This window comes from Anopheles maculipalpis, chromosome X (genome assembly GCF_943734695.1).
Source record: "Anopheles maculipalpis chromosome X, idAnoMacuDA_375_x, whole genome shotgun sequence".
Classification (NCBI taxonomy): Eukaryota; Metazoa; Arthropoda; class Insecta; order Diptera; family Culicidae; genus Anopheles; species Anopheles maculipalpis.
Window position 1 is genome coordinate 4,906,689 of NC_064870.1, and position 24,024 is coordinate 4,930,712.

General features: G+C 45.7%; 2 protein-coding genes across 2 annotated transcripts in view; both read right to left on the reverse strand.

Moving 5' to 3' along the window:
- Window positions 1-24,024, reverse strand: part of LOC126567637 (uncharacterized) — an 85,434-nt gene that overhangs the window by 31,051 nt on the left and 30,359 nt on the right. The gene's annotated exons all lie outside the window — the stretch shown is intronic.
- On the reverse strand, window positions 21,234-23,120 carry LOC126556880 (uncharacterized). Its single transcript, XM_050212428.1, has 4 exons — window positions 22,992-23,120; window positions 22,711-22,921; window positions 22,285-22,633; window positions 21,234-22,224 (listed from the first exon to the last, which is right to left on the reverse strand). Exons 1-4 carry the CDS (start codon window positions 23,118-23,120, stop codon window positions 21,234-21,236), a joined length of 1,680 nt encoding a protein of 559 aa, XP_050068385.1.

The following is a 24,024-nucleotide window of genomic DNA, read 5'->3' on the forward strand; positions in this document are numbered from 1 at the left end:
CTAATCCGGAATTCATAATCCTGTGCGTACACGTTTGATACGGCAAAGGTGTATACAATGCGGTTGGGTCTCGGCACACAATTAGATTAATATTTCTTGACCACTGCTGTGCAAACTGGCTGTTGGAGAACGGCGTATTCGTTTCGCTTCGCGCACAAGCACAAATCACGCCGTATGATAGTTGGCCGTTTGATAGTAGAGCTTGTTGAAGATGATTGTGTCGGTGAGCTGCTCAATTGTCAAGGCTGCCTAATTGTCTAGAACACACGCAGCATCCTTCTATCTCAATATCACTGTAACACTGTAGGCGTCGGCAAATTAACTACAACTTCAACTGACAAACGGCACGCAATCACTTTACCGAAATGGAAAATAAAAACTTAAATCACGCACTTATTTGTCACCAGAAAGCGAAAGTCCTAGAAATCACGCATCAATGTGCAAAGATGTCGGACACTGGTTCGCGTAATCAAAAAACCTTTCGTGACCGTTGTAACTGTGGAATTGAAGTGGGAAGGCAAAATTAATCGTGAGATACAGCTACGATTGGAAGAAGCAATCTGTCATTATTACTAACTTCACTGTTAGACAACAGTAGGGTATGGGAAGTCCAAAAGCTATGAACTTTAACTTTTGTTGTTGCAAATCCTGACATCCTGACATTACACATCACACCGAAAATGACATTTTAAGCGTGATATTCCTTCGACAGTTTACCGACTTGCTTCCTCGCATTTTTGCACGTAACGTGACGTGGCTATGATGCCTTGCTTTCTTTTTTAGAACGACTCCAATAATTAAAGGCCAAACGCGACCGTTTTGGGGTCCAAAAGTCTCCGCAGTCCTAACTACCTTTCTAGGCGGCTAGCGAAACCCATTACATGGGAATAGGTAGGCAAATCCTGCTAGCATTACTTCAACATTTGCGTGTCGGTTCTTATTGACTTACATTCCTATGTGCTTCCTTCCAGCAGCAGAAGTAATTTACAGGTTTGTTTTTTTTTTTGTTGCGTCTTGAAATCCGTTCCTGGTTAAGGTCAAGTTGAGGGTTCATTCTCGAAAGCTTGCAGGTCAGTTTAGTCGAAAACTTCCGGGTTGGAAGTTGGATTTTTGGATTGATAAACACATGTTTGAAGTTGATTCTTTATGGTCGTCTAGGAGACTATAATTCTTGCACATTGTTTTGCATAAACGTACCTTGACGAAAACATGGTTTAAATCAGAAATTGAAGTACTCTCAATCATTGGACTTCAAGTAACAATTACATCAAACATGACATCACATTGCCAAATAAGCTCTCTATGAAACTAAGTAAAATGCAAGTAAAACCCCTTCAGAATCTTGGCAAACTTCGAAACACCTTACACCTCATAAATCTAGGTGGCTCTCAATTCTCTGGAGCTGTCAAATATTTTACATAATCGTTGACGCACTATCCCGAAGGACACTAAACGCTGGAACGCAAACTACACTACAACTATCCAATTTTAAGGATCTCTACCCTCCCTACAAAGATCCCTACAGCTAGCTTTTCGTTGCGTAGGAGTTTATTGGAGTTTACGGGATAGTAAAACAAACGTTCCACCAGCTGAAGGTGATCGTCAGGCTCAAGATCACAGTCTGTTTGATTGACGAGTGGTGTGTGCGGCTCGTGTCATTGTACATCACTTTCATTTCACACCGAAATGCACTCAAAACGTAGACTGTCACTAGCCCCACCGTCACTTTAGGACTCGCAGGACTCGGCAAGACCCACCAACCAAAAAAAAAAAAAAAACGAAAAAGCACGATACTTCACGCGTATTCAGCCCACTCACATTTGCTCCGATGATCTGCGTGCTGGGTGCTGGGATGGGATTAGCTGGAATGGGGTGGGGACCTGTCCCCAACCAGGTGTGTGCGGGTGCGTAGTGGTGGTGGTGGTGTGTATTGGTTTGGACCGTCGAGCAGGCAAAAGAAACCGTACGCCCTAGATCAGATTCGATCGGGTGCAGCCTGCCTGCCTGCCTGCCTGGTGTTGCTACTACTGATTTCTTCGACCGTCTTCTGCGACAGGGTGCTCGCTCGGATATACGGGCGTCTCGATCTACACCATCGAACAACTCTGTCCTTACTGAAACGGCTAGTACGCTGCCGAGTTGGCGGCAGCCAGCTTTCCCAAACTCGGCATCATCCAGCGGGCTGGCTAGGAGGCACCTGTGGTTTCCACCATTCCACCCGATTCCCCGCCCTTCTCCCCACCGCGGTACGCTGCTTCCCAACCTCCAACGCATGGAAATGAGTTCTCTTCCAATTTCCGCCGCCGAAAAGCTTTCACGCACGCACAGCGGGCTGGCATCGGCGGCAACAGCGAAGCGAAAAATCAAAATAAATGCCGCGCACTTCCCGTGAGTGACTTCGTTTCCAGGCGCTCACTTGTTTCTCGCTTGGATGACAGGAACGAATGTGCTTCGGGTTCGAAAAAATGCACAGACAGGTCCAGGACCCGACAACTGTTTCATCGCCTCTTTTTAGCAAATACTGAAACAGAAACTGTTGCATAGTGTGAGTATTTCCTTTTTTTTATCTGCACGAAATAGCTACATGTTGCTTGACAGATAACGTGAACGTATATTTGCTACAAAGTACAACACTCTCTGTGCTGTATGGGCAGCGCGAGGATCCATGGCGATCCTAGACGAAGAGCAATTTAGCGAACTAGGGAACTCTAGTTTAATTGATTTTTTTATTATTGTAAACACGTAATTAAACATTTTCCTACAGCCGTTGTACTCAAATATAAATAAATAATTAATTTATATAATTGATAACTAGGGCTAAGGACAGCTCAATATAGATGACGCACATGCTAATTTATTTGTCCCATAATTTTGCCACCAATCTGCTGGACTAATTGCTTATCTGGGAACCAATCCAAATGGGATTTTATTTATTAAAAAAACAGAAAACGAATCCACCAACCAATACAAGCACTCGAAAGCAGGCGAAGAAAGAGTGCAGGGATGGATTCGAAATGGATTTCCTTTCCCTAATCCTACCATTTAGGGACTAATACCGCAAAAAAGGATATTGCATGCCGAATTTGCAAAATTCTTGATTCTTTTTTTTTGCTGCTGCTGCTCTATAATCTCAATACTCCCCTCCAGTATGAGCCGTTATACTCGGAATCTTGGGATATCTTTGCCCTTTGCTTTATCTGTATAATATTTTATACCCAATGACTTCTGATTCTTGCAGACCTCTTAAGGCACCGGATACCGACACCGAAGCTAATCCAACCTAAACAACAACAAAAAAAAAGGATATTCACCTTGAGCAAGTTTGGGAAGATTTCAAGACGACAGCATTTCCTGGGTCCCACCTCAAAAATTTCCACTTCACTGAAGTATCCGACCACCATCCGCAGGAAGTGGTGATAGTTCAAAATTCACACGTATAGATGCTTCTTGTATTTTACGCGCTTTCCCGTGCAAAAATCTGTGTGAGTTTGTTTCCTTTTTTTAGAGCAAAAGGATAATCGTGTGCTGTGAATGGGAACCGGTGAGGGGAACCCGCTTCCTTATGGGATATTTTTTGGGTTTCTTCCAGGTGGCAATTTTGGGGCAATATTTTTATTCCCGACGTATTTTTACTTTCTGTGCCTAGTTTCATGCATCGTCCATTCGCGCCAATGTCGTAGGTGATGGAAAAATGATCCTTTACCCCTTTTTTTCTTCTTTAACTTGTTAGTAAAAGCCGTTGACCCTTTTTTTTCCTCCCTTTCTTTTTGAACCAAAAAAAAAAGGAAACCTTTTTTTTACTTTTACTACCCTCTTTTTTTGGATACTTTCCAACTATTCCAACCTTTATGCAAATCCAATCATCCAAAAGAGTAAAAAAAAGCCCATTCATGAACTAAATACAACAAATATAATTACGCCAAATATGCCACCTTTTAGTAGTGCGTGCAGATTTCTGTGTGTGTGTGTGTGTGAGTAGTTTCAGCATTATTTTATAGCACACCTGTTTCCGATTTCATTCCTCCATTTTGTGTGCTTTTTTTTATCCTATTTTTGGGAGCAACTCCCTACTGCTGCAGTGCCGGTAACGTCCCGAGCAATAGCAATAGCGCATCCTGTTGCATGAAGAACGAGGGGAGGGGTACGCAGTTCTTTTCTGCACACTCGTGCACTTTGAACTCAGCTGTCACCCTAAACACTGGTTTTCCCACGGCAGCAAAGTTCGTGAACCGTGGGCACCGTGGGTTTATATAGCGTTACAATATGGTGTTGGTGCGCTGTTGCGCTACTAGCTACGCAGGAGCTTCGCTGCTAAATCATAACAGATTGGTTTGTCCGTGCACTCCGCAGGGATCGGGGGAGGGAGGGGGAGGGGTTAGGGTGTCCGTCTCGGTGGCATTTTGCCATCTTTAATTATTAACATTATTTTCTTTTTGCTGCTCCCTCAAGGACACGAACCTGTTTTAGCACGGCAGCTGCATGCACTCTCCCTCTCTCGCTCTGGGTTTGAATAACCCTGCATGGCCTTTTGCAAGTTGTGGAAAAACAAGGCAAATGGCATTTAATGTTAGGTCAGGACCAGGACGACATGCACGAACGAAACCACCAGAACCTGCATTAGAGGGACGCGCAGTGTACGTGTGATATACGGATCTCCTGCCGTGTTTTTTTTTTTGCGTTGCGTTTGTTTGCGCGCGTGGGTTTAATTTTCCTCTCACCGGTGTGCGTGTGAGTGCACCCGTTCTTCCCCCCCCCCCGCCCCATCAGCTCTTCACCCCTTTCAAAAACCATACATACATGCATGGCTGTTCCGAGAAGCTCACCAACACCGTTGCATACCGATGATCTGCGTCAGCCCCGAACCGGGACGCAACTAAATCGGCCGTTTTTGCCTGGAAACGACAGTTTAACTGTTTAAGGTTTTCATTTTTCACTTCAACTCATTTTCATCAGTTTCCTGCTTCCGGGTTTTGCTCTGATTGCGAAGCTTACTCGCTCACGGTCGTTACGCTCCCGCTCTCTCGTGTAAGCATTACACAGGCAGCAAACTGCGGGGGGAAAGAGTTTTCGGAACGCGCTCGATGATCGTCTACTCCCGGATGTATGTTTGCCTTTTTTTTCACTCTCTCTCTCTCTTCTCCTCTTCGTTCTTCTTGGTTATATATTCCCGGTCGTCACTCATTCATTTATGCATTTTTTTTTATTGGTTGTTGTTGGTGTGCACAATCTCACTTCCTGTTATAAATTCTCGTTCATCCACACAACACCGCAACAGTAGAAAACAGCGACCCATACACTGTTGAGTGGGTAAGAAAGAGAGAGAGACAGAGAGAGAGAGCCAAAAAAAGAAAAAGAGAGCTGCAAGAACGAGATGGAAGTGTAGTGTCCATTTTGTGAGAGTCATAAAACAGGAAGTCAGCGCTCGGCGGTACTGTTGCGCTTCTCAATCTGTTGATCGGGGGAAAAAGAAAAGCCTTGCGAGGACGCAGAATAGCCTGAACTTTGGGCACGAAGGAAAAAAGGGCTTTAAGGCGAGGGCGGGGGGGGGGGGGTGGAATGGGTGCGTGCAGAGGGTTTCAGCAAATACAGCGTAGGAGGTATGACCGGAACGGTCACTCACACAGACCGCCGACCGTCGTTCGGGCCGTTCGGAATCGGCAACCGAGCGCCCAGGTGTAGGTTTTGCGTCCGGGACGCGATAGGGTAGGGTGTGGGCGCTTGCGCACAACCGAACCCCAAGCTGGTAGGGTGCGAGTGCGACTGGAAGTTTCCCGAACCTCGCTGCACCACCATCCTCCTCCCCCCCCCCCCCCCCTCTTCCAGCTCTCCGACGCAGTTGGAAAGGTTCGCACCGAACCCTGTTGCACGACGCAGATCCGGCATCAACGACCTTCCAGCCAAGCGACCGAGCGAACCTGAAACAGCTGTTAAGCGTGTATTGGTGACCCTGTTTTCGCCCTGCAGTTTTGATCCACTCATTCATTCTTCACCCGCGCATTATGGCTCTCGAGCGGGCACCTCAATAAGGAGGTTTTTGGAGGGCCGAAGGCTGAAGTCGATGGAGGCGCCCAGTCGTTCATCTTCTTTTTTTGCCACTTTACACCCATACACAAACACTCAGCATGGTGTGGGGTAAGGGGAGAGGAGAGAGGGGGGGGGGGGAGGATGGAAAGAAGGGTTGAAAAAACGAACTATTTGCCACTAATGAAGGAGTTGTTAAATGTTTTAAGGAACTATTAGAGAAATCTTTACCGTGCGCAAACACAACCGCCATCGTTTTGAAATTTCGTGGTAATTATTACCCATCAACGGCTTCTAGTGCACAGCTTCCGGCATGCGAACATGACGGTTTTACGACAATTACATGAAGGGTATGGGAAAATTTTGAAACGAGTTGTCTTTCAAAATTCAGTGTGGAAATTACTACAAAAAAAAAATGGCGTCTTGAAGCCACCAAACAACGCAGCCCGAGAATAATAAGACAAAATGGCGAACATCCATTAAAATGTAGTAAATGTGATGCTTATGATGTTTGTGCCCTTATTTACACACATACGGCTAGCACACACATACACTCTTCACTTACGATCTTCGTTTCCACGTTCTCAACGCGCTGTTTGAGCGCTTAATGTAAACAGTTTCGTTTGTAAGTGCCTACCGTCGGAACAAAGCTAATGGAACCAGTTCGGTTACAGTTTTTCTTACCTCTTTATGGTATTTGTTGTTGTTGTTGCTACACAAATTTTCATCCTTCGTATCTCACGGCAAGTGGAAATGTTGTTCTCTCCTCCACTTTTCATGAGCACTAGTTAGGGTTAATAGATTTTTAATACTTCCAGTAAAGGAGGTTCCAGCAATCGGAACGGTAACCGATGTGAAAATAATTTTGTTTGTGGTTAAAACCAAATACGGTTGCATTTAAATAAGCTTAAAAAATTTGTTTTTTTCGAATGAACGGAAGCTCTTCTAATTCGGTGTAGTAAAGCATAGACACACAGCGGCTCCAATATTCACTTGCCTGCTGAGCCTAGTAATGACATCAATAATGACAAAATTTTTTTTTTTGTTTGACCAGATTGATTGGTACGCTTCCCTTTGTCTTTCTTGCCTCCTGGTTGTCGGCCACCGTTTAGCTGCAAGGCATCTGATAACAAATAGTGCAGATTTTTTTCCACTCAATTTTTTTCCCGACCAAGGTGTTGGGGGTAGCGCGAGATGGTTGAAGAATTGATTGAGTGTGCCTGATGGTATTTTAATCAGCTTCGCTTGGCATGGGATGAAACCGAGGAGAGGAGAGTTTGGTGGGTGTAAATAGGTACTTGTTTTATTACGCTTTAGTTTGTTTGTTTGGACAAATGATTATGAAGCCTTAATATTGTTGTGTTCTAAAATAGCAAACAATCAATCTTGAGCACATTTAGCTTTTCGGGGGATTGTTCCATGCATGCAAAGCTCTTAATCTTGGTGTTCGTATTCAGTTTTCAAAACTAAATTATAGCAAAGTTGATAATAGTTTAGTTTAAGTCCTGCCAAGTTTAAGTCCTTCAGGGGAATCCTGTCTACTACGGACTCCACAAACTCCTGCTATCCGGAAGACTCCAACAACACGCGAAATGTACGATATACCGCACCTTGATACGTCCAGTATTCTTCTACGGGTACGAGTCTTGTACTACGCTGGACGGAGGACGTCAATGCACTCGCCATTTTCGAGCGGTGAGGTGCTAAGGACTATCTTTGGCGGTGTGTGCGAGCAGGGCGTTTGGCGAAGGAGAATGAACCACGAGCTAGCTGAGCTGTTTGGCTGGGGATGCCGGACTCATGCCCCACCAAGAAGGTGCTCGTGAAGGTGCAGCGACCCGTTCGGCACGAGGCATAAGGGAGTACAGCGAGCTCGTTGGTTGGATCAAGTGGAGTCTAGCCTGTCCAACCTGTGTACAGCCCTAGTTCGAGTTTCCTGGAAACAGAATGGTGACCTGGCCATGCCGACGCGACGTGCTCAATCCTGAGCAGGTCAAGAAGAAGAAAAAGTCCTTCCAAAAAAAAAAATATCTTGGTAAATGTCAAGATACCACTTGCGAGTCCTAATGCAACGAGTCTTCCGCACAGTAGAGAACATCTTTACCTTTTCGCTGTCATCATATTTTTAGACGAGATGCTATAAAGCTTATCTCGTCGATTTTACGAGCATTGCACGGTTTTTGCGTTCTGGCAGAAGTCTTTCCAAATTCTTCTGCGTTTAAAGGAGGTTACATCAGTGGGATGGGAAGGATGAGCATCGGGAACAGTATGCGAATAAGTTGGCAAAGGAACAAGTGTTAGCTGGTGCTAGGGTGCAACATCTCAGAGTATGCAAAATTATTTATTTTCCCCTTACTTTGCACACAAAACTATGCTTATACTTACTGGCCATAATTTTGTTTCCTCGCTGTAAAACATTCCTCCACCATTTTTGGAACCAACTCAGGGAGAAAAAACACATCCCATAAATTTTTCATAATTCAATAGTCGGACCACCACTACCGCGTAAACCATTCCTGCGCAGCGTCGTTCACCCATTCAATCTGCAGCTTTCGGTGACAGTTTCTACTCCCCCCCCCCCCGCCTCCGCCTCCCCCATTCCCCTAAGAAAACGGTACCAGCGTGGAGCAAAAATTAGCATTTTTAATTATCATCGAAACGAACGTCTCGGTTGTTGCTTCACGGCGCGGCCGTCAACGCCTGTCGTTCGGTAGCTCAAGTTTAAGTTGACGACAGCCACAGCACATGCATCCGGTTTTGCGGTCTGTTGCAGGAGTCGGCAGTTTTTTGAAGCTGATTTTCGGCTACGGCCTTAGCTCAATCTAGTTACGATGGAAATATTCATCTGCAACACACTCGCGCTCTTGCTCGCTGTTTACCGGCCCCCTGCTCACCTGCCGCACGCTTGCCAGCTTTCCCGTCGGATGAGGGCGAGAGCCGGTGCGGCAGGCAATATGCAAATCGATGTAATTATTTGAACCCGCCTACCCCGTAACGAGTTTTCCTACATGGTAGGCAGCTGCGGTAGGAAAGATCCTGGCAAGATTCGCCTCGCCGAGCAAAAGTGTAAGCGAAACATCTGCTACCACAAAGGACAAACGGTGGCCGACCGTTGGATGGTTCGATAAAAATGGAACTTGTGAAAATAAACTCGACCACGATCGCTGGACTTGCTTGACTGCTTGATGGTTGATGTAAGGTTTCCTTTCTTTTTTTTACTTCGTGTCAAGGACTTCTCAAACTTTACCAAACATTGTCAGCAATACTTTTTCAATAAATATTTTACAAACAAATCCACTAAGAAGCTGGACTGGTTGTCAAAACTATCAACACACATACACGGGCGCGTTTATCGTCGGCATATTCGAATGCCCTAAACTCTACTGTTCCTGCCATCACCACCGACACTGACAAAGCAAAAAAACCCCGGGCTGGATATTTAGATTCGTTGCAGTTTGTGCCCAAAATCCGGAGAAAAGTGCCATAAAGTGCCAAATAATGTTTCAACTTTCGGGTCGCTGCACAACGAGCCGGGCTAGAACACGGTAACTTGCCCGGGAAACTATCGACTCACATCCACCGTATCGGTTTCCTGATTGGAGTTTTCTTTCGGACAGTTATATAATTTTCGCACAGTCTAATATATGCATCACTAACTTGGTATACGCTTCTGCCGTTGCTTAAAATGTACTTAAAGTAGTGTACCATTTATGTAGAGTCTGTAAAAACTGTTGTCATTATGATAGTCCGTTTTTTTGTGGATTGTTTGATGCTCTTCCCAGAGCCGTCTCCGGTAGCCGAAGGGATAGCGAAGCCGGTCTTACCACGGTATAGGACCGAAGTTCAAATCCCAACCGAGACCTTTCCGTATTGAGGTCTGATTATTCAACTAGTGGCAGATTTTAGCCTATCGGATGCTCCAAGCGGAGCGGAAATAGGGGTGTTCGTATGCTTGTGTTCGTGTCGTTATGTAACGCTGAGGAAATTGGCACGCCCGGACCAAATAGGACCAAAAACAATTGAGCTGTCGCCGCTTTTCCACGGGAATGCTTTCGGCGGAATTTTCCGGGTTTTTTTTTGGGGCCAACCCCTTAGCCTCCGAAAGGCTAAATCTGTCACTGATATGTGTTAGTGGCATCAACAAGTGTAGCTGAAATCGCATCAGCAAATCTTAAAGTTCACATGTCACTTTTGACACATAAGCTGATTATTTTTTTACGTAGAATCTGTCAAAACAAAAGCAGATTAATATGATAGAACATAAACTCCAGAACTCTGAGATGGTAAGTTAGCTGAAGGATCTCTGTTACAGCAAACGGCACTTTTACTGTAGCATTTTCCTTTTAAGTCAATTTTTAAAATTTATTCTTGCCTCTTTATCATTCCACTCCCAGCACCATTCCAATCAACTCCCTCCTCTGCGAAAGTGGCCTCCTCCCTATGGAACATGTCATCACCAACCGACTAGTGGAAGCTGCAGCTCGGATCCTTGAGAAAGGACTCGACGTAACTGCACTCATCACCAGAGCAAACGATCATCCAATCCACCCGCCGGGGAATTCGTCCCTGGCATCTCCGTACACCTGCCATACACTGGGAACTTAAAAGCTCTCTCCGGGGAACTGGAAAAAGCAGCCACATCGCCAATAGTGCCTTTACTCACTTAATACAGACTAAATACAAACATTTATATCATATCTTTACAGACGGCTCCGTTTATCTGGACTCAGTCAGCTGTGGGATCCATTCCACCATGGACAACTGCGCCATCAAACTTCCTAATCACACCTCCATCTTTTCCGCCGAAGCGATAGCAATTCAACTAGCCGCCGACGAAGGACTACAGGCTGACCGACCGAACGTCATCTTCAGCGACAGTGCCAGTGTTCTGGCTGCCCTGGAACACGGCAACTCCAAAGACCCCTACATCCAGCTCCTAGACTCCATACCTGCATCCCCGACAATCGTTTTCTGTTGGATTCCGGATCATTCCGGAATCAACGGAAACTGACGAACCATACAACACCCTTTCACGCCGTGATGCCATCCGCTTCACCAACACTATCATCTCCAAACACTGGAACTCCAACTGGCACAACGAAGACCTCAGCAACAAACTCCGTCCTATCAAGCACAACACCTCTTCCTGGGAAGATACCGAATCCAGTCACATCCAACGAGTCCTTTCCCGCCTTCGTATAGGTCATACCCGTCTTACACACATCTACCTCCTAGAAAAATCCAGTCCTCCACTCTGCAGTGTCTGTGGTGTTGACATCACCGTCCACCACATCCTCACAAACTCCAGCAGAACCGCCTCATTAGATTTTTACGCATCAGTCATTTATACAAAGAAATTTAAGCAATAGTTCAAACTTATACGATACCATATGCCATAATAGTTTCCATAGTTTTATAGGCAATAGTTTTCCATAATATTTAAGCCACATATGCCATAGTTTTGTATTAGATTAAACCATCCTTTTTTAAACAGTAGAGAGGCGAATGTAGTCTCTAAGACTCAAAGCCTCTATAAATAAACGAAAAAAAAATTCCACTCCCAGTAATCCCGCACGGATTAATTGTAAAGCAATATTACACGAGCATGAAAAATATAGCATGACTGCTTCTACTCCTCCTAGGGACCACCTTAGCCACGATAGACGTTGTTCGCTTATCACATTTAGATATTGCAGGAAGCGTTTCTTGCGCAGCTTCTGTTAAGATGAGCCTTTCCGCTGTCCCGTTTCGCACAAACCACCATAAAACGATGCTATGCCAACGGGACAATGCAGCGGTTAAAATTAATTTCATTAAAAAAAAAATCCATCGTCACAATCAGTTTGGCGGCGCAAACATTTCGTTTCGGCCACCGTTACTGAGACACCATCACCATTAGCATTTCATTATTATTATTAGCATCGTCATAATTTCATTACATCTTTTTATTGCACATCTTTCCCCCGCTGGGCAGGGTTTTGGTTAATCCAACGAGTATCGAAATCTGGCGTTTGAAGCCGTATTTACCAAACAGTATAGGAGAATAACTAATAATTTTAATTTCAACCTACAAAGGGTGACTGGAACCTCGACTTACAAGACAACTCACTCGATTACGTGCCTGTTGCTATGCTGCTCCAATCGTTTGGGAAATGTCGACCTGAACCATGAAACAAGACCTGATCTTGATGACTCCAGAATGACCTGATGATAAACTTTTCCTATGACGAATGACCAATGAAACGCTGAACGATTCACATTCAAAGTGCGTTACAAGAAGTTAGCTAGCTTCTTTCGAGCGGAAGTTACTGAAGTAGCAAACTAGGACTCTGCTCTGCTACTGACATTTTTTGTCCAATTTTTTTCCCATCAAACGTGTTCCTTATGTTCCCTTGGTACGGTTACAACTCTCTACGTAGAAAATGTTCCACTTTTACATATCTTACGGCATCTGCAAATAAATGTTGTTTGCCATTTTTACGTCTCTTATTACAATCACAGGTATTCATCTGCCCAATTATATGCTTCGTCCGCCAGGCAAACGAAACGAAGGTCCAATATTCTATTTACCTTTCACGGCTGACTTGTCTTACCATTTAGACCGGGTAAACAAATAGCCAAGAAAGGCAACTGGGGTTTGAACCGCTGGAAAAACATATCTTCGCTATATCTTCAACTACAGCAACTGATGTTAAAAAAAAAAAAGTTCAAAAAATGACATGGGTCCTCGTCGTGCGATGGTTGCGCTGCCACTAGAGGCACGAAAATATTAAGGGTAAATTATGAGCAAAGTGAAATTCATTTTAAATATACATACATATTTTGGAGAAAGTACAGAAGCACAAAGAGAGAGAGAGAGAGAGAGAGCGCAAGAGGAACAAAAAAAAACAAAAACGCCACGCTAAGGAACGAGCACTTGAAATGTGGCGACGAGTTTGAATGAGTGGATAAAGGATGGGTTTTCGCTTTGTTGCTGGCGCGTGCATGCGGATCGGCGGGCGCGAACGGTTGGCCAGGGACGGTGAAAGTGGTCTCATTGTGTGAAGAAGGGCACATTAAAGCGAACGGAAGTGGCATGAACACAAGGTGTTGCAAGACGGCCGCTTACGTTGAAGGTGTTACGTGCGCGACATGGCGAAATTACGCAAATGTGTTTCGTCGCGAAGTGGAAATGGTGCAAGCAGGAAAGATTAAGCAAACATTTTTGATGGAATACGAAAGCTGAAAGCATTAAAGGGAAAGGCCAGGTCATCGTGGCGAGACACGGTACCGGTGAGAAGGATTGCGTCGCAAGGGTTGCAAGTTGTCGTTGGGTGGTGAGAAGTTTTAAAGGACCAGATTCTTGAAGTTGTTGCGATGAAGGTGGATATTCGATCAAGTATTGAATCGCACGATATCCTCGTGCGTCGGGTAAGGTAGCTAGGAAATCGAGATCACATGGTTTGAATTCTCAACAGAAGTCATTTCTTAGGATACATCTGGATGAATTTTGAGTAGATCTGCTCCAGAATTAAAAGTTAAATCAGAGACTGTTACCAAAAAACCTCCCAAGAGCACACCTTCTACAGATAAGAGGTATATTACCGTGTGGAAGGGTCTTCTTGTTGGAGCTTTGCTCTTTAATTGTGCAACGATTCATCCAAAAGAATTGAGCAGACGGGTAGATCCGGACTGTTCCTCCGTAGTGAGGGTTGACTATGCAACTACGTGGTATATCAGAAAGTCTAGTACGTCACTCGATAGCCGACGCGACCTCGGAGGTCCTTAGGTCAAGAAGCCAGCATATGGTTCGCATGGCCCTGGAAGCTGTTGAGCCAAGAACCGCATGTGATGCAGAAGCTGACACAGCAGCTAGTCGGAAATGGCTAGTGTTGATGAGTCAAAGATATAGTCCAAAGCATCCCAATATCTCAAAAAAAAAAGTGGTCCATTTTTAGCAGCTCACAACTTACGTCTGTAGCAGAACTCGTTCCTGTACCTGTTGACATTCTGTCAATTGCCTCACTGTGCCTCTTATAAATTGTTACAACCTAAGCACGTCTCGCCCACCAGTACTCGTATACTCGTCACCCGTCACTATATGAATAGACAAATAATGTGTGAATAAAAACTATTTCTTGATTTTTTGATTGAAACCGAAGCGTTGACGTGTTACACCTTTCGAAGTCAACCGTCAGCGTGCGCTACAATCTGTGTAAGGTGCGAGCGCCAGCCGATGTAAGCTTGCATAAGTAGCTGGGGCAAGGGAAGCGAAAAACAAAAGCAAAAAGAAGAGGAATCACATACCACTCAGTGCCCCAAACCGTCGGGCCCCCCCCCCCCCCCCAAGGTTTCCACGCGAAGGCGAAGACGTTGATCGGCTGTCGTCTGCATAACCCGACAGTCTTTGATTATCTTTTTAACCAGGCACCAGGCACCGTGGTCCGTTTTCATCGGATGGGTTCTGGGTTCCATCATCACGTTATCCTTGCCTCATCGCCCCGAGGCGTGTTTGCACAACCTGACATTCTTTCGCTGTCTTCCGCTTGTGTATGTGTACCTTGCAAAAGCATATCAATCACCTTCGGTGACAAGCTGCGTGTATGCGAACGTGCTATTTATTTGCACCGATCCCTAAACATCCAGGGCGTGTGTATCTGCGGAGAAGGAAGGTGGATATGAGATGGGGGAGTTGTCTACTACTGCATGTGTGGATGTGTCTGTGCACCACTAAGAATTCTTATGGACGGTGTTCTGAGCATCGATTAGTCGGAGCGATGTGTGTGCTGGAATGTGAAATTCTGTCTTGCCATGGTGTGTTGAAGGATACGCTAAATAATCAGTTTGATGGAGCAGTGTTAGGAGGATTTGTAACTGGGATGTACGTTGGCTAGGAGAAGAAGAAGAAAAAACAGCACCTTTTAAAGCCACACGCGTCCACATGGCAGCACCATATCGACGTTTTGTGTCCTTATTCTTATTCCATAGATCATTTTTCCCAGCGTCCCCTCAACGACGTGCAACAACCGGGACCATGGGCCGGGGAAGTTTTTTCCACGCGAGTGGTCCTTGCTGCTTCATCCTTGGTGCTCGTAGCGCAAGCTTGAAAGCGTGTAACGTAGCCCGACAGGAAATCGTTCTTTCAAGATGGCGCATAAAAATCAAGCCAGCGCGACAATGATAGCACCTCAAATTGCAAAATCGATACAAGGTTGCAATAAAGTTGCGCTCATTTGTTCCGGTTCCGGTGCGGCAGGAGCATTCCAAGACATTCGTTGCCTCCGCTGCCCTCCTGATGAGCGTTTGAAGCGGTGCGGAATAACAAAAACAATCGAATCGAAAGCACGCTATTTCTGAACCTGCAAAACGAAGCAAGGCAATCGCATGAATAGGATTCTTTTAACATACCTCATTCAACAGCGTGTTATACGAAAACGGTGACAGCGTAGGACTGTCATTTTGGCGACGCTGCTACGGAACGGATGCGCCGGAGCGGGAGCATCAGCAGGAAGTCTAAAGATGGCTGAAATTGGTACGCCGCTCTGTTTATGGTTATTGATGGGAATTGGACGTTTCTTCCAAACACCCGATACGAACTGGGTCATAGAGCAAACAGGGGGAGGGTTTTGTGGTCGTGACCTGCCGCAAATAACGAGTCAATTTCTACCAAATATGCACCGTCATGCACGCAAATAAAGGGTGGCTACATATCGATACAGTGCTCAATATCGCGAGGCACAAAAAAAAAAAACGACCGACATCACCGACTTGTTTTTAAACTGCCGTTAATTATTGATCGGAATTGACGGCAAACGGGAAAAGGCTTTTACGTGCCCTGGAGTGCATGTAATTTTGAAACTGGTACTGGAGCAGCGGGAGCAGCCCACGATTTGTGGTGCCGCCATAATTGAATCAAATATGGCGTTTATAATATTTTTTTCTACAGCTCCGTATCGCGATCAATCATTTCAATTAGTGCACGAGGTGGAAAAATTATGGTGGTAAATTAATCTCATCGCAGCTTCTGTAAAAGGTTGGGAGTTTTTTGGGGGGGCGTTTGCGAAAAATTATTTTCCACGTCACGTGTCACGTGTTGGATAGTTTTGTGCACAAACTGTCACACCACGAAGGCAAGTAGTGGGCGGATGATTAATATTGATATTGAAAGAAATCCAACTGTCATCAACCCGGCGTAGTGTGCGGCGTAGTTCTCGTTGTGCGATGTGTTGTTCTCTTCTAGCCAGAATTCAGCTTCAGCTCTCTTCAGTAAAGACTTCGGATACAGCCTGCACCAAAGCTCAGCTCCGGTACGTTCCAGACAATGGATGTTCTCCATAATTCTAATTTTAACCACGCTTGGATCGAAGAACTGACTTACTTCCGGTTAATTTAAATGTTCCACCTTTGCCTTCACACGTTTCACCTTCTCCGAAACTTGCTCAATATATCCAGAATTGCAAAAAAAACAGTATTGATATTGTGTAATCGATCTGAAACAATCGTTAGAAATCACCTTCCAGCGCAAAGAAAAACCCTTCCCAGCTCTGAATCTTCGAATGCCAGATTAATGCAGATTTTAGAACCAACGCGACACGTTTTATCGCTGTGTCTAGGAGCGACAACACCCGAACTGAAGTCTGTCAATGACAACAGCACTACATATACGTGAATGTTATGCTTGTGTTAAGTGTTGCTCGAGTGTTTTGTGTGCTTTTGTTTTCGTGTCTTCTAACTGGGCTGTGTCTTTTTTTTTTTTTTGTGCAACCAACGGACTCGGCAGACCAAAACCATCTGCCGATTTCCGCCATTCTGTTCCACTCGGCTCGCAAAGGATTGCAATCCAAGAAAATATTCTCCAAGTCGTTGCCAAGAGCTTGACATCTTTTAAAGGACTCTTGTTGCTTGCGAGTCGAAACTTCTTCGCCATTGCTTCCGGACGTCACCGGCACTTCCCGGCACACATGATAATATTTGCCTTTGCTCGTCGCTTTTTTTTTTGTATGTGTGGCACAAATTCTTGTCCTTTTAAAGCTGGGACCTAAAAGGGAGCTAAAATGGGACCGTATAGCATTTGGTGTGGAGCGGTTCGTTTCAAAGATTGAAGTCACGAAGTTGTAACAGTGCAACTGATTTAAAAGGCAGTAATAATACGGCAATAATTTTATATTAGTGTTATGACTAAGCAAATGACAAGATTTAGGATGTTCATAATTTTCAAAACACAAAATGTCATAGCTGATATAGTCTCTTCTTCCTTGGGGCACCATTAAAGCAGATCTTTTCGATGCTTAGAGCCCAATAACTTCACCCGAAATCGGTAAAATATTTGAAAGTTTTTGATGCACTCCATCCACTCCTGCACAGGCTGCAGGGCCTTCGACAACAACTTCAGCTGACTCGCGGTGACGATGCAGGATGCAAGAAGCTCAGCATCGCTGACAGATATTGCCTGTTTTAAGCTTTTTTTTCTTTCGTGTGTTCTCGCTTGAACCTCTTCCAACGCTTCTCATTTTCGTTTGCGTGGCTTTGAATTGAAATTTGAGACTTTCCTTGGACGGGGTTTCTTCAAGAAAATCCTATTTTGCGGTTTTTTTTTCTGTTGTTCTTTTCTGGATACTTTAAGTGCCAGAATGTTTCGCTCTTTCTGGACGCCAATATTTCAGCTAAACTAAGCACCACTTGCCAAATAGATCGATACACATACATATATATATTCTACACATCCAGAGAGACGTTTATAAAAGTTTTCATCGCAACTAGCTATGGACATTGCAAGAGTCCTTGAATGAAGGACATCACCGTGCATAAATCACAAGCATAACCGTTGCGTATTCAATTAATAGTATCGGCGAGGCAATAAATGGGGCTTCTTTAAGAGTGAGGCAACAACGAAACAAAACAAAAAAAAATCCACGCAGGCAAGCAACTTACGTGACTCGATTAATTCCGGGGAGAACTACGCAAAACACACACACACATACACAACAAAAAAGCACCAGCGAAAACATCCATTCCAAAACATTCAATGACACTGCCCAAACACACACACACACTTGCGGGGGAAATATTTCAGCCATAGTTATTGTTGGGGACCGAGCGACATTGGGATGCGAATGGAACTGGCAGCAGAAGCAGTTGTTCGCCGCTCGCAACCTTTATTTGCGGTGATAATAAGCAAAGGGATCAAAATAAATGGGGTTTTGTATAGGGACATGAGATGGAAGAAGCGCCATCAGGAGCGGAAATGAAGGAATTGATAGAGAAAATGGCGTGGCACAGGGCCGAGGGGCCGGGCGGCACATGTGAAACGTTGGTAAAACAAATAGATAAAACGGCTACATTCTAAGCCGTGATTCAGCTTCACCATTGGCAGGTGGTTTGTGTAGTTGCAGACATTCGGCCGCAAACTTGCCTGGTGCGTATTTGCTAGCACTGCCCTAACTCCAGCGCCGGATAATTCGATTCTAGGCTGATGTATCGATCGTAGACGATCAAATTGGCATGCAACGGTTTGAAGCGTTCGGGTGATGGGTGTTCCTCGTTGCGTTATTCGTTTCTAATGTGCTGCTGCCGTAATTATTTACTTCTTTACTTGCAACTGTGCGGCGCGAAAATTGTGCGAACATCTGACAAAGCGTACGCAAACACTGACTCCCTGTGCCTGTGTCAGAGACGTCATACACTAGCGGATGGCGGACTTCTGAAGGTGATCCCGGTAGCGGTAGTAGTTCGCCGTATTTCACCCGGAATAATGTGGCCCTTCATTTCCTTTCCGGCCAGTCAGCGCACCCGCATCCAGTCGATGCTATTCCAATATATTTGGCGGAAATGCCAGGACACAAAAAAACAAAACCCCCCGGGCCCGGTCCTGACCGTCCCGAAACGCTGCAGCAGGTAGCAGGTTCGTCTTTCGGTCACATTAAAGAATTTGTTGGCCAGAACAAATGGTCTCGTGGGGGTTTACGCTTCCATTCGTGCGAAGGAAGCGAGCATCTACTCGAGAAACATTGGAAACTGGGAAGGAAACATGGCAGCGCCATCGCGCGGCCATGTCGTCGATGGGCAGAAAACAAAAATAGGTTACGGGCCTGTCTGAAGGACCTGAATTTCGTATTCAAGTATTCCTCGCACCATAACAATACGGTCGAACCGTTCCGCTGGGAGGCTTGGGGAGGCTTGGGCGGGGAGAGAAGAAAAAGAAAACCATCATACCTTTTGCACCTAACACAGTCGAACGTTGGGAAAAAGAATTCCAGCATCCTCCACGTCCACACGCAAACCCGCATAGAAGCATCCGGTAGTTCTTTGCTGGCGGCGACAGCATCCGCGTGAAATGAGGCGTCGTTTTTGTGTATGTGTGTGTGTGTGCGCTATAGTCCCGCATACACTCTCTCGCGCACACACACACACACAAAGATCGACTCACACTCAACCAGTTAACTAGCAGCAGACGTGCACAAACACACAAACGCCCATCCTTTTTGGTGGGATAGTGTAATTAATCTTCAGCGAGATGAACGAGTATGAATTAAATTTATTGCCTTTCATAAATCTTCGCAGCATATACTCGCACAGGTCGCCAATTCGCTTTCGTAGCTCCGGTGCCTGGAGACAGAGGTCATAGATTGGGCGAGTAGAACAAACAGCCATAAAAGAACGGAATCGAACGAAAACGAAACGAAGATAGTGGGCGGTGGACGTTTTCTTAAAGAGACTTGGTTTCATTTCAATTTGTTGTGCTGCTTCGTTCGTACTTCATTCTTTTAATAGCTCGGCTATTCTTGGCCTTGGAAGATAAACAAATGATTATAGTTGGCAAAAGGAATGTGAATTTAATAAATAAGATTTATATGTTTTACAATTTTTCTACTTCGTCTTAAGTATTAAGTCCTTGGGAGGACTTGGAGTATATCAGATCGTCTTCTTTTTGGTTTAAAGACCTGCTAAGTCACGCCGGCCATCTTGTGGCTTACTAGACTTGTTGCTACCACTGCGGACGAATATTTGCGATCAAATATATAATTGAAGTAGACTAATCTGGATCAAAATGGCTTCATTTAGTACAAATTTAAGACAACAGTTAGTATCTTGAAAGAAATCTACCTAACATGCCTGCTCCACAGTCATCATGATCGATCGACCCAATTAGATGAAGGTGAGGCAAGTATTGGTGGGAGCGTAGGACTTTCAATCTGCAAGTACTCTAGCACGCCAAGATTGTGTTGGGCAGTGAGCTCTAAACCTACGGGGAGGCCTCACCTTAACAAAGTGAGGACTCTGATCGTGCACTTCTATTTCAACTCACTCTTCAAGCGCTTCACCTTCACGAGGTAGCTCACCGTCCTCACGAGGTAGTTCTTCACAGCTTTCGAGGCAGTAACCATCACGAGGCAGCTCTTTGCCCCAGTGGCGGATTAACCTATGGGCGAAGTTTGCGGCCGCCTGAGGCCTCGCCGGACAAGGAAGCTTCACTGACAAGGGGAGCCTCCACGGCTAGAGAACCCTTTTAAAAATGGGACACTTACCAAACTTAGATCCTCTTCGCCCTTACAAGGTAGCTCTTTGCACTCTTGGAGCTCTTGTCTCTCTCTCACACACACTGTCACGAAGTAGCTCTTCGCACTCAGTTATCGCGAAGCTATCGGAAGACCTTTTCTCCCACGCTTTAGTGAACAGTTGCCCTTTCCTCTTTAGAAAGAGCTACTTTACACATCACTTGCGGTAAAGTATATGTTAAAGTTTCAAATCAAACATCCTGCCAATGGCACAATGCATCGCGGGATGGCATTCAATGGACCAGATACTTTGCCGAGTGATGACCTACTGCTCTTTGAACATCAACATGTCGTCCTACACGATGATCATGTCTCACATAAAATCGGATCAAACGATATCTGAGGCAAAATATAAAGTTTTGGACCAAATCCTACGTACGGGGCGACGACCCGGACGGGATTCGATACCCGGTCCAACCGCATGAAGACTGTCATCGCTATCACTTTGATGTCTGAGACGCCTCAAGATGTTGCTTGGAGCTTATCATTAACGTTACCTGGAAACCCTGTATGTTTACGTACAGTGCGTGCCGTTGACCTGCCTGCACCGCTTTATGGGACACTCCAAAACAACTTCAAGATATTGCCCTCGCTTATCAGTTTATTTCAGTAACCAATTGCGTAAAACCCACCAGCAATCGAGTTATCGAATTAATCAGTTCGCACGATAAGTGCTGCTTACAACTTTGCCCGCATCTTCTCCCCACTCACCAGCTCTCGCAGCTCACGGCGAAGTACCTTGCCACTGAGGTTCTTCGGAATAGCGTCAATGAACTGGACTCCACCGTGAAGCCGCTTAGCCGCGGACGCACGCTCCGCTACGAACTGCACAATCTCCAGCTCGGTGACGGCCGCTCCGGCATCGTTCGGCTGCCGTACAACGAACGCTAGCGGAAGTTCACCGGCCGCCTCGTCCGGGACGCCGATAACGGCCGCATCCAGTATGGCTGGATGAGTCAGCAGAACGGCCTCAATTTCTGCCGGTGGCACCTGGTAACCTTTGTACTTGATGAGCTCCTTGAGTCGATCAACGACGAAGAATTCACCGTCCTCGTCGTAGTACCCAACATCGCCCGAATGCAGCCAACCATCGGCATCGATCGTGCTGCGTGTGGCCTGTTCATCACCAATGTAGCCCTTCATTACCTGCGTGCCTCGGAAGCAAAGCTCTCCACGTTCGTTCGGGCCGAGGGTTTTGCCGGTGGTTGGGTCGACTACCTTTACCTGCGTTCCAATCTGGACGCGCCCAACACTTCCCGGTTTGTGGTCGTCTCCGCTCTGGATGAGCGTGGCCAGCGTAAGCTCACTCATACCGTAGCCTTGCCGTACATGCTGTATGTTGGGAAGTCGTTGCAGCAGTAGCTCTTCGGTCTCGCGGGACAGAGGAGCAGCGCCACAAATGACCGTGCGAATGCTGGTCAGATCGTAACTATCGACGAGCGGATGTTTCGCCAGAAACAGCACAATTGGTGGCACTGACAGGAGCGTATTGCAGCGATACGTTTCGATACAGCCGAGGTAAAGGAAGTCCTCGAACTTGGGCAATGCCACCATGCGCTCCTTAATGCAGAGCACATTGATGAGACTAAGGCAACCGAAGGCGTGGAACCAGGGCAGGACACACAGGACCACCATCGGTTCCTCTACCTCCGTCAGCGACGATGATTCCCTGTGACGGTAAAGAGATGGTTGAGGTTATGAGGCTAGCTCGCTTCCCCGTGCTACCTACTCTGTCAGTGCTACACTGGCCATCACGTTCGCCTGGGTTAGCTGGACACCCTTCGGTAGACCCGTCGTACCGGACGAGCACATGATCAAGGCTACGTGCTCGTGCACATTCGTCGGCGAAATGTCAAACCCGAGTGGATTTACGAACGAAACGGAAGCAAGAAACTGTTCCATCAGCGTGTAAGGCACGCTGGATGATGCACCCTCACACAGATTTTCATCCCCAAACAGTACCAAGCGCTCGATGAAGCTGCCACACTGTCTGGCAGCAGCCACCACTCTGTCAGCGGAAAATGGCGACAAAAAGACGACTCGGGGTCTTGACAAATTAAACGCGTGCACGAACTCACCTGCAACGAGGAAGTTAATTAGCTTAGAATTGATTGCAGTAGCAGCAATGGGACCGATGCACGATGTTCCAACGTACGTTCGGTGTAGGTAAGGTTGATCGGTGCCACCGTAGCGCCAAGCAGAAACGACCCAATCAGTACGGTTGGGAATTCGAGCCGGTTCTCCGAGACCAGCCCAATTACGTCACCGCTCCGTATGCCAACCTCCCGCCGTAGACATTCGGCAACACGGGCCCCCTGTTCCAGCAGCTCCATGTACGTAATTTCAGTGCCGTAAACACCATCGATCTATCGAAGCGACAAACAGATATCGAAAGCTTACCCCACCTGCGATGGATCACTGCCAAACTATACCAACCAACGCTACATCCGGCCCGTTCTGCAACAGCTTTCGTCGTACGAAGGTACCCAACGACCCACAGCCAGCAGTAATATCAGATTTGTGCGGCTGGCCGCACACAATACGTTGACTTTCCTTGCCCGCCATACTGCAAAAAAATGCGTGTGCGTACTCTCGAACAACTGCTGACGGTGTGTGGCGAGTAAGTCGTACCCGGTTGGTGACTCCGTTGCGCTATCGCGAATATTGTTTGACGGCAGCACCGGCCCCTATCGGATGCGGTCGCTATCAAATGCACCCCTTCCGATGACTGAACTGATTCAATCGATTAGCCATCCTATCCAGCTTAAGCTCCCGGAGCAGCAGTGGCAGGACAGGCGCAGCTGGTGCGTATTCCAGCGCAGAGTGTGCCCGTGTGTTGCATTGCTTCAATCCCCGGTTTTGTGTTTATCATGCACTGCTGTTGCTAAAACGCTTTGATCTGTTTTTAGCTATTATCGCGAAAAATGACCTTCAAAACATGCTTTGCGGTCTTTTTGTTAATTTATTTTTATGTGCGAAAATACCTTATAATTGTATAAAATGGTGCGCATGTTCAGTAAGTGTATTTAAATCAATAAATCTATATTTTTAGATTTTTCTTAGTTTGGAATTTTCTTTATTGTTTGGCTGAGACTTTATTCGTTATTCGTCTTCCTGTATTCCTATTCTAGTTTGTTGTAATTTTTTTCTATTATTTTATTTATATTTTTACGAATATGTTCAATTACTTTCTTTCAACACTTCTCAAATAAGTTTAATTATTTTTTATTGAGCAAAACATTTAAATTTTACACTACCAGCGCAGATTGAGTGAGTACTACTAGCGCCACCTACCTGTCAAATTGTGAACTGTTGACGAAGCACACGCAGCTCGCCGTCGCAGAAAAGCTTCTTGAAGCTTTGTGAGTAAGCTTTCGAAAATTAAGCTCTTGCTGACCGATGTAAGACCGATGTAAGCAAGCGGTGTAATGTTTACATATTTCAAAAACTGCACAAAGTTTGTTCAATA